Source organism: Poecilia formosa, unplaced genomic scaffold (genome assembly GCF_000485575.1).
Source record: "Poecilia formosa unplaced genomic scaffold, Poecilia_formosa-5.1.2 Scaffold69, whole genome shotgun sequence".
NCBI classification, from domain to species: Eukaryota; Metazoa; Chordata; class Actinopteri; order Cyprinodontiformes; family Poeciliidae; genus Poecilia; species Poecilia formosa.
In genome coordinates, this window is record NW_006800008.1 from 790,567 (window position 1) to 802,491 (window position 11,925).

Consider the following 11,925-nt stretch of genomic DNA (forward strand, 5'->3'; position numbering starts at 1 on the left):
CCGTCTTTACCAGGCTGTTGATCCTTTTTAGGTCTAATCTTCTGATATTAAAGTCAGAATTCAATCATTTTCGTGAGCGCTCCCAATAAATGAGATTTTCAGGTTTGGTGGGAATGAGCGTGTTGTTCTGCAGGTTATTGACAACAAGTGAGGTGAGAGAAAGCCAGACAGCAAAGCAGCCTCCCTCCGCTGGCCTTCTGCCGGCCTCTACCCAAACCCATTAATAGCTCTGCCCTCCAGGAGGTGCTAGGCAGACGGCCCGTAATGCAACCAGAGATATTGATGACCGCATCCTTCCCCCAAGGAGCCAGGAGAGGAAGGAGAACGACAGGAGGCTTGATAAACTAATAGAGGAAGGAAAAGAGGGAATGCATAAAGAGCTTCACCAGTGTGAAAGCAACCCAAATAAACTTCCTGCAAAAGTCAAATCACTCTCATGAATATTGCCTCTGAGTAAAGGGTCAGTCATATTTTATTCCCTGCAAAACATTTAGCATAACACTCTCTTGTTTGTCAGCTCACAACAGCCTCTTCTCACAGCTTGACAAATGGAAGCAATAATGCTTTCTGCTCCCCGAAAAACACTCACTGGGTTATTTCCTCGACTGGATTTATGCTGCTCACAAATCCCAAGCACATTCGGACGGAGAACTGTTTGTGCATTTTCGGAAAAAAAAAAAAAAAGTACAACTCTACAGAAGCTGCAAAGACGCTACAGCAAATAAAACTGACAATAAATCGTGCGCTTGTCAAAACGAAGTGCCACGTCTGAGTCTGAAGAGAAGAAATTTAGCAGCGCTAGTTATGTCTGGCAGGCTGGCGTTTATTTAATACCATCTAAAATACCATCAACAGTAAAGCATTAACTTAAAACAAACTGCTTTAACTTGCAAGTGAAAAAATACCAATTCCATCAATATTCATCAATATTAAATCATTATTGACTTAAAACAAACTCCTCTATCTTGTTGAAGAGTCATTTGTCAGTTAGTTTTGTTTTATTTCAAGTGTACCAATATATTTGCACTAGAAACTACACAAAAATACTTGGTAATATTTTATGATTTGCAGTGCATATTTTGACACATGAACATTTAATATCAGATGAAAGTTACTAATCAATAACTCTGATTAGGGTGTCCTAACTTTTGGTTGATCTCATGAGTACAAAAAGATTAAAAGTGACCAAATATGCTTCCTCGGACAGGTTCTGATAGATCTGCGGCCTATACAAATCATGCTCATAACATTTTGTGCGCAAAATTGTTATTAGATAAGGACATTTTTGTCTGGTCAGTTCAACGTCTACTCAACATTTACACTCACACAAGAAAATGGCTGCAAAAAGACGCGCAATCATACAACAATACATTGTTGAAAAACAGAAGTGAAGAAGTAAAACTGGCTGACCAAACGCGCTGGAGTTCAGCTTGGGTTGCTAGGTAACGGGTAGAACTCTCCCGGGGTTGCTAGGTAACGGGTAGAACTCTACTGGGGTTGCTAGGTAACGGGTAGAACTCTACCGGGGTTGCTAGGTAACGGGTAGAACTCTACTGGGGTTGCCAGGTAACGGGTAGAAATCTACCGGGGTTGCCAGGTAACGGGTAGAAATCTACTGGGGTTGCTAGGTAACAGTGCAACGTGACATTTTTGAAACAACTTGATTTCCAGTTGCCAAAAAACATAAACTTACTGTAAAAAATCCCCCAAAAAACAGTTGGGTAATTTTTTAAGCATTCAGGATGTTTTTAGAAGCAGTTGAGACTCAAATGTAAATATAAAAACATGCAAAGTGTGAATTTCAAATAATAGATCGCCTCTAATGTTTGACGTTTGCCATTAATCAAACATCCTTTTTTCCCCCCAATATTAGACATTTGTTGATCAGTAAATACTGAAAGGGTTGTTGCAGTTTTTCTCTAGGAGTTTTCTACATATGCCAAAAAGTCAGAAAACGACTGTATTCTTAGAGACAACCTACCCATCATCATCAACCCAACTGGACTGAATCACAGTGAGATCCTTTGCGGTTCTTTAAGTCCATCTGACGTGAAGATATTTATTCTCCCAAACATTCACTACAGATGATTCTCTTTGCTCTGTCTCCACATCTCGTCTTTCCAGAACATCAAAGCCGCCTTGCTAGCAGGGGGGCTAAAGATGCTGGAACGAAGGAGGCCGACGCATCAGAAAGCCTTGGAAAAACCGATGTTTTTCCTCTTCGTCCCGCCACGTTCGCAGCAGCAATGAGCAGGTTGACATGAGGAGAAGGCCGGGATATGCAGAGATTAGTGCAGGCTGATGTAATTTGTTTTGTTATGTAGGTGTTTTTTCGGGGGATGTGAACGTGCTGCTGCGTCAGCCTAATCCCCCTCAGCCAGGGCAACGCATCACAATGACAAACAATGACACAATCTGCCGCTGTTATTCGTTTATAGCGCCGCCGTAACCACAGCGTCGCCGCCCGGGGGCTAAGGCCGGCCACCGCAGCAACATGTATCCCATCAAAACTCATTTCAACAGGTGCGACGTCGGAGAAGCCAATTTGCGCGCGGCATCCCAGGATCAGACTGGGGATTTGAACCGACAGGGTCAGAGGCTGGAATAATCATCACACTCAGCGTGGTGGAAATCATTTCATACCGAGATATCTTAGCCTTTTAATACTAGAGGGTCAGCTTCCCCACAATGCCATCACCTCGGCTCCCTCTTTTCTGAGAGAAATGTACAGAAAGCTTCATCTTTGCAGTTTGATCTACAGAGGATACCATCACAAGTGGAGGAATTTTCAATTTTGTTTGTGATCCTCTTGTGGCGGTTGCACAAAATGTCCCAAAAACATCCCAAAACTGTTCTTGTTTTTTGTTTTTTAACCATCTACACAAGTTTGTGCCTCAACTTTTTGGAAATTTAAACTACAAACAGGTCACAAAACACAAAATAAAACCTCACTTAAAGCTGGAGTATGTAACTTTTATATAACATGTCCTGACTGCGTAACATGACAGATAATGTGTGAAAAGACTTACTACTGCTCCCAAACAAAAGCAACATATCAGAGCCAGGAGGCGGGTCTTAGCGCTGTCAATCAACCTCATTTTGTTCTGGCATATTTTTTTTTCTCCCTCTCGTTTTCACTTCTACCCAAACTTTCTGTGATCCTAGGTTAATCAAGGACTATCAGAGAATAAGAAAATAATAATAATAATAATGCAAATTAGAAAATAATTGGCAGGATTAAGGGGGAAAAAAAAGTATATTCCAACCCACACATGTTAAATAATTTCACTGTTTTTGTTGAGGAACCATTTGATTATGCTGTCTTCTCTTTGTTCTGAATGTCTCCATGTTAGTGTACATCTCCTTGTTTTTGTTTATTTTATTTTTGCTGCCGTTATGTTGTAGATCTATACCTCTTTCTGCTAATCTACTGTTTGTAGGTTATCAAACAGTATTTTAGCAACAATATGTTGTATATACACAAATTGGTGAATAAAAAAAGGGGGGGGGGGAAATCAACCTTATGTTCCTGAAATATGCTTAAGGTGGAGAAAGAATTTACTGTTATGCTGGATATGCTAACTAGCTTTAGCATCCACAATAGACTATACTAACTAGCCATAGCATTCACAATAGACTAAGGTAACTAGCAACAGCATCCACATCGGGCTATGCTAACTAGCCACAGCATCCACAAATGGCTATGGTAACTTGCTGTAGCATCCACAATAGGCTATACAAGCTGCAGCGTAGCATAGAGCAAGGGGGCTGTGCATACACGAGCATGATTGACAGCGCTAAGACCCTCCTCCTGGCTCTGACTGGTTGTTTATACACCGACAGAAAAAAGGAGATTGATCTTTTCACAGAGTTTTAACAAATATGAAATATTTTTTATGAACGTTACATACTGCAGCTTTAAACACACTTAAAACAAATACACTGCTTCTTTTTTTAAAATAGAAAATCACCCACACAGAATAATGAACAACATATTGGTGATACAGCTGATTATTGAGGAACATTGTGACGAGTCAGAAACATCTGCTTTTCATGAATGGCACACCATCAACACCAAGCATTTGTTCCGCTTTCCCCGCAACGCTTCTGAATTTCAGCTTCATTTTAATACGAGTTTCGTTTGATTTAGGTTCCAATTATGTGAACTTTTCCGCTCCAAAATGCCACCAATCCACCATTCCCCGGCCAACATCGAAATTGTCCGTTCGTCAGATCAAAACCCACCTCCACAAATAATCCCTCACCAGAAAGCTGCTGCCAGCGACGCGCAAACTTTAATTGGGTCCTTTTAATAGTGCTCACTATGGCCACTTCCAGCCATGTAATTAGGTTTCTCTTCCTATAGGGTTTAATGGTTGCCGGGTGGGGGAGTCAAGCAAAGCAGGGGAGGAGAGAGAGAAGGATAAAGGCCAGATTCTCCGTTTTACACTAGGCTTAATCCAATTTCACCCTCAGAGAAATCATCTCATGCCATATATACTTTTTCAATAAGGTTTTTATGGGCCACCGTAAAAACCACAGCGCAGTGTTGAATATCCAGCCTCATTGATTTCTTTGGCAGCGAGGAAAGTGGCCTTTAGGTTGCTTTCAATGTTTAGCTTTCCAACATATTCCATCGGGAAATGTTGCGTTCAAAAAATGGGAAACTCCCAAAACAGAATCCAAAGCAACGGGATTTCTGGAATGATTCATTTCTGCCACAAGCGGAGCGATTAGTCAGAGTCAATCAAATGAATAATAAATGTGAAATAAAGGAGGAATGAATGGCTGGACAGAGGGAAGCAGGCTAAATTGGACAAATTTTTCTAGACGATAAATTGTACCAGACGTTACTACGATAAATGATAATATTGTTATTTTCAGACCGTTTTTGCATCATATAATAATGCAAAAACACTTTCTGAAAGATCAAACAACTCTAAAGTCTAATGAACATTTAATGTGATATGCAAAATAAATAAACAAATAAATTGAAACCAAGGTAAAATTGTCCTTCAAAAAACAGCTAGCCGTGACCAAAACGCCAGACTAGAAAAAAAATATTTTCCATTTTTCTCTTTTTCTACCAAAGGAAAAAAAAGATAAATTACAAAACTTAGATTTACACAAAAGATAGACACAAAAGAGCTAGTTAGCGAGGGTCCATTAGGAGATAGTTAGCAGTAGTGTCAACCACTAGCTAGCTAGCTGGTAAGGATATATTAGGAGATTGAAGTAGTGGAGAAAATTAGAACAAGTTCAAGTGTTTTTTCAGTAAAAATGGTCAAATTATGTTGTGTTCCAGCAAATTCGACACCTTCAGCTCTTTTTGTAACAACAGTAGCAAAACTAAACCATGTACAGATTCAAGAAGATCAAATTATTGCAGCCATATTTGATGGAAATATGTAAATCTTCAAAGCAGCTGTGGAAGTTCATCTGCTCCCTCTGCTGGATCTTATGAGTCCCTCTGGGAGTTTGCATCCATCACTGAAGGATTTCTATTCCTCTGGGAACCTCATGTGGCTCAAATATTAAAATAAAGCACCAAAAACATCACAGGACGCTTCGCCTGATAACAAAATATTTAAATTCAGTCCAGTCTGAATGCAACTGTTTCTTTGTGGGAGAATAATGTCAACTGTAAGAGATGCAGCAGCATGAAATCACCAGCAGGACCATCTGGCAGTGGCTTCATTAAATACACTCGATCACATTCAGACATATGCAGCATCTTCACAGGCTGCAGGAAGACTTTTACCTTGAAAATCCATTTTGATTAAGACTAAAGGACGCTTTCTGGTAAAATCATTACTGCCGCTAAAGCGTGCAATGACGAAACAATGGCGGTACGACTCGCTCCTGTTGCGTTAACCTTTTTCACTCTTTCCCACCTGCTGGAAACCTCATGAATTAATCTGCCTCCTTGTGTTTGGAGTTAATGACGGCTGAACGGAGAGCAGGCTGCACACACGCTGAGGCAGGTAGGCGTTCCTCTGAACTAACCGCGACGACAATGAATATATATGTAGCTCATTAAAGTTGCTCTTTTTGAAGAGGTGGGATTATCACAGGTAACATTTTGCCACTAAAGGGATTGTTTCAAGATAAAGAGGCTGTCAGACGTGTAAGTAAAACCATATGGCCATGATGAGACATTTTAAATAATTTCCTAAAAAATAATCTGATATGAATCCATTGCAAATCATTTGAAAAATGGATAGCAATGTAGATTTCTGTATGCTTTCCTTGCAATCGTTTAGATAGAGAATTTGAATAATTTGTGTTAATTTTAATACAAATCCTCCATATTGCTGCAGATTTGTCGGCTGCACATCCATGATGCGAATCTCCCGGTCCACCACATCCAAAAGGTTTTCAGTTGGACTGAGATCTGGGGACTGTGGAGGCCAGTCGAGTTCAGTGAACTCATTGTTCAAGGAACCAGTCTGAGATGATTGGCCCTTTATGACAAGGCGCCGTACCCTGCTGGCAGCAGCCATGAGAAGATGGTCCACTGTGGTTTAAAGGGATGGACCTGGTCAGCAGCAACACTCAGGTAGGCTGTGGCGTTGATGTGATGCTCAGTTGGTACTAAAGGGCCAGGAAAATATCAACACCACTGCACCACCACCACCAGGCTGAGCCGTTGATCCAAGGCAGGATGGATCCATGTTTTCATGTTGCTGACGCCAAATCCTGACCCGACCATCTGAATGCCGCAGCAGAAATCCAGACTCATCAGACCAGGCAACGTTTTTCCAATCTTCTTTTGAGCCTGTGCCTCAGTTTCCTGATCTTATCTGACAGCAGCGGCACCCGGTGTGGTTGTCTGCTGCTGTAGTCCAGCCACCTCAAGGTTCGACATGCTGTGCGGTCAAAGATGCTCTCCTCGGTTGTAACGAGTGGTTATTTGAGTTACTGTTGCTGTTCTATCAGCTCCAACCAGTCTGGCCATTCACCTCTGACCTCTGACATCAACAAGGGATTTATTTACGCCCACAGAACTGCCGCTCACTGGATAGTTTCTCTTCTTCATTCTCTGTAAACCCTACAGATGGATGTGCGTGTTTAACGGTTTTATTTTAATATTATGAATGTGAAGTTTGTCAAAATTTGTTTATTTTTTTAATTTACTTAGTTTAGTCAACAAGCTGTTCCTTCAGACTTTTGTTGGCATTTTAAGTTTTGTTACGCTGCTCTTGGCGGTTGGTGGTTACCGTAGCAACCAGTAACCGACAGCTCCTCCCTCTACGCTGCTCTTGGCGGTTGGTGGTTACCGTAGCAACCAGTAACCGACAGCTCCTCCCCCTTCGTATTATTGTTGAATTATTTTCTGTTTTGCTTAATTTTAAATGTATTGATCTGAAAATGTTCCAAAAATACACTTCAGCCGAACTAAAAATATGATAATTACGAAAACGATGCACCCAGGAGTCATGTTTTCTGATACAAAACACACAGAACGCTGCAGTTCACAGATAGTGGCATTAAAGAGCAATTTAAAAACAGCAATAATGAGAAATGACATGCAAATAAGCTGCGTTAGAAGGCTGAATTAGCTGTGGGTGTCTTTGTAGAGATCCTAGTAAGTGATTTATAAATAATGACAACTTCTTAGAGCTTCAATAGTCATAAAACTCTTTAAATTCTCACCGTTTGTGTGAAATTGAATGTGTGTGAGCGCAGATTTAAGCCTTTGTGGTGTGTTTGTGTGTTTCTGCCAGATAACCATGTAGAGTGCAGCTTTTTTTGTTGGACTATCTGTTCCTGTGTGGATCCCACAGAAGCCCCTTATCACCGAACCTCAGAGCCCCCATTCTTCAACTCACACTGCCTCCAGAAAGCAGAGGCAAAAATAAATTAAAAACATGAAGAAAAGGAAGAAATAAATGCTTTTCTTCTTGACAAAGAGGCAGATATTATTTTTTTTACAGACTGTGGAACCTGTAATTTTCTGGATGGGTGAAAAAAGACAAAGATAGTGAAGGAAGAGAAATATCTGGTGACGTAAGAAGTACAAAATATATAGTTTAGGTGAAGGATGTAGAAGAAAGAGGGAGATGACGCTGCTTGTTGTCAGAAAACAAGACATAGATATACAAGTCTAAGCTGTCATAATGGGGTTGAAACACAGTTTGCATCCAGATCCAAGAGGTGGAATTAAACAAGACAAATTTTATATTTGACAAAGCGCTGCAGGAAAGGTGGTGCAAACCGGAGAATTAGGAGACATGATCTTCCCAAATCCCTGCAGACCAAACAACTTCTACTGCAACTCCTTCTTCCTCAGATTGAGTTTAAGTTGGAGGAGAGGAAGAGTTGACGAAGGAAAACATGAATTCAAGGCAAATACTGCAGGATATCACTGTCAAAATCTTTTTAGTGTGGATACTAGCATCAAAGCTAGCATGTTTTTCCATTTTTCGCATTTGAGTTTTAAGCTAGTACCCTGCCTCTCGCCCGGAACGTTAGCTGGAGAAAGACACCAGCACCCCTCCCGACCCCATTAAGGGACAAGGGTGTAAAGAAAATGGATGGATGGATGGATGGATGGAGTTTTAAGCTATTTTTCAAAATGGCCACCATTTTTTAACCTTTTAAACCAATTATTGCCCTGAAATGTTACCAAATTTCATTGTGTTTTCAACTTCAAAGTCATAAAAAGAAGCAAAATCAAAAACTGAAGACATTCATGTTTGCGTGTTTCACACCAGTTGTGAACTGGGACTAGATGAAGATGTGTGAAGAGTTAGCGTTAGCTTCTGCTATATTTTTCCTATGTGCTTAGCAATTTAGCGTTAGCACAGCTTAGCTTTTTGTTTAGCAAACTAGTTGTTATTGAACTTAACATTATGGTTAACTACTGTAGATTTTAGTTCAAATATTTATTTTCCATTACAACCATGGCAGCCATTTTGACAAACCTCCACCAGAAAAAGGAAACATATTAACTGAATTGTCAACCATCGCTATTATCTTGAAAAATCTAAATTATTGCCACTAAATATTATTTTCTTGGTCCAATTATGTATGATTTGGCACCAAAAGTGACAATATTGTTACATTTAGAGCAAAATAAATTTTCCTCGACAAGCATCTTGATTTTTTTCAGTTGCTTTTTCAGTCTTTTTCATTTTTATATGAAAGATTTTACAGAAATATTTATCTGCTGCACTACAAAAAGGAAAACCCAAGATTACAATCCCAGCAAGTGGATAAAGTACACAACGATCAAAACAGGCACTGCGTTCTGCAATGATCATATAAGAAAGAAAAGAAAGTTGCTGTAGCGTTTTTTTAATCTGATGCTAACTGATGATTCGCAAATAAGTAGAGGAATCTGATTTATTGCCATATTTAGCTTTGGTTAAATATGGTTTAATAGATGCAGATATACACATAATCTGAAGAACGCTGAAAAGAAATACAGAAATTTGCAAACGAATAGCCTGAAGAACAGAAACTCAAATTAATCAAAGATTCACACAAGAGCTTCATGTTTTGCTCAGTGTTTTCCCCTTGATGAATAGAAAACTTGGCTTTTGTGTTGCTGTGTTTTGTTTTTTCTTCCACCGTCTCTCTGAGCACCGCTGATCCTTTAGCAGCTCAGAAGTCACACAAAAGGGCAGAACAAGAGTGAAGACTAATTAGGACAAAATCGGAGTAATACCACAGAAGGATGAGAGATAAGAAGAAACCTCCGAGACTTGGAGAGGAGCTGAAGAGCGCCTTTTCATTTGATTAAATTTCATTTGAATGAACTTTCCCTGCATCTTTAACAGAAGTGCTCACAGAAACTTAAAACGGCAACTTCAGGTTGCGCAGTTGGATGTTAAAATATCTTTAAAAAGCGGATCGCTTGTAGAGTCAATGAAGAAGAAAGCTCAACAATTCAGCCGACTGATGCACATCTCAACGTGGCTTCTGGGTTTAAATGAAAAATACAAAAAATCACTTCTCATTTGTCCCTGATGTTTATTCAGGCTAAAAGAAAAAAGAACAAGGAACGATAGATGCCATCTGTGCAGTCGGTACCTCACAGTGAAATTCTCCAACATGTTTTAATTTTTTAGTTTGAAAAAAGAAAAAAAAAAAAAAAAGCTCTAATTGTATGAGATTTCCGTGGTTCTTCGTTGGCTTTGTTTCATGTACCAGAGAAATGCCACAGGAAGCTAATCTTGGCTCCGTCGCTGGTGCAAAACAAACATTTCCAAAACTAGTCTTTAAAAAAATCATAATAATTAAACTCATCTAGAAACCAGCTAATTTCCTGCCGGGTGAAAGATTTTTATGCAAAGCAATGAAGCAGAACTTAAAGTATAACTTAAATTACAACACGAGTGAGAACAAGCAAGCAAATAATACAATAAAAATATATTAGCAAGAGTTTATTATCCTAGCATTCTGTCATATGTTTAGTACTACTATTTGAAATCTGTGAAATATTTTTAAAAAATTGCAATTTCTCGTGAATAAACTAGAATATCTCCACATTTATTCCCACTTTAAATTGATAATAAAAATCACACTTAGCATTTTCTAGGTTTTCACTGTCAGAAGTGAGAGTTTCCAACTATGCAACAATGATTAGTTAATTAGCTAGCTAGCAAGCTAACACCATGAGATGGAAATTCTTAAAGCCTTGAGAAGGAAGATTGTAGCAGCTTTTAGTCTGTTTACGCCAGTATATACTAAATTAGTATTTTATTTAAATAATTGATTAATCACAATTATTCCGATTAATCGTTCCAGCTTTAGATTAATCTCTAAATTTATACAAACGACCTGCTTTATTTTCTAAAATCCAACTAAGCTAAAATCTGCTGCTAACTACACAACGACTTTTGGAGTTGAGTACCTATTTACAGAATAAACAGCTGCTGGTTCATCTTTTAAAAGCATCCTCTTGCATCAGCTCGTTGTTTCAACTTCATCCTGCACTTCATTATTGTATTTATGAGTCTAAATAAAGCAGAAAACCATCATGCCTGTCTAAGCTCTCTGATGCATATTCATACTCAGTTTCTCATTATTTTCCATTAATCCACTGCAGGCTCAAGGCTCTGGAAGACACATTGTGCGTCACGGGAGAGGCTACCCACAAACACTGAAGGGGAGACACACAAACCGCCTCAGAGAGGAAAGAAGAGATAGTTTATCATCACTTCCCTCCCTTTTGATCTCTTACTGAACAGGGCAATTTTCAGTGAATCTAACAGAGTTGGAAGGAAAGTGAAGCGCGGCTTATAAAGACAGCTAGAAAGTCCGATAGACGGAGTCGTATCTGTTCCAAAGCCTATCGCACATCTCATTTCCACCCAATTTCCTTGCAGAGTAATCCATCCCCTGATGGAGCTCGCCGTCTATCCCAACATCCACCCAGCGAAGCAGGCACCGCTGTGCTTTTAGGAGCTTTTACATCACGCTGGTCTCCATTTGTGCCGCTCCCCGGAGAGCCTGTGTCACCGAGTGCTGCTGTGTCAGAGATGCTCTGCTTCTACCATCATATTTCAGCATGTGTGTGTCAGTCAGAGCAGATGTGGGGGAATGTGTGGCGTCCTGTTCATGCTGCACAGTTTGACAACGTCCCTCCTGTCTGGAGACGGGACAATGTCTGCAGCTTCGGATGCAAGTGCTTAACGGTAAGGTCATTTTCAGCAACAAGGCAGCTTTACATGAATTAGAAGGAAATACAACAAAACATCAAACCAAAGGAAATGGAAAAAAAATAACAACTATAAAATTATAAATCTACATGTTGGTTCATCTTGTTTAAGAACATGTGGTCTATAGTTTATAAACTAGTCAGGATTTCTCTGGATTCTTGTTCTGATACAACTAGATGGTACTTTATAAGTTTGTTCTTGATTTGTAAATCAACAGGAGTTTCTCCAGATCATGCTCCCATATTAAACGTTTAAT

The 11,925-nt window shown here is 39.6% G+C and overlaps 1 protein-coding gene across 11 annotated transcripts in view; it reads right to left on the bottom strand.

The window, feature by feature from the left end:
- magi2a (membrane associated guanylate kinase, WW and PDZ domain containing 2a) overlaps nucleotides 1-11,925 on the bottom strand; it is a 237,516-nt gene that overhangs the window by 116,610 nt on the left and 108,981 nt on the right. The window contains exon 1 of one of the 11 annotated variants that reach the window (XM_016673030.1): nucleotides 1,982-2,000. The exons of the other annotated variants lie outside the window; for them this stretch is intronic. Coding sequence (XP_016528516.1) covers nucleotides 1,982-1,991 — 10 coding nt within the window. The 5' untranslated portion in view covers nucleotides 1,992-2,000. Of the gene's footprint in view, nucleotides 1-1,981; nucleotides 2,001-11,925 lie in introns of those variants that run through there. 11 annotated transcript variants of the gene reach the window in all.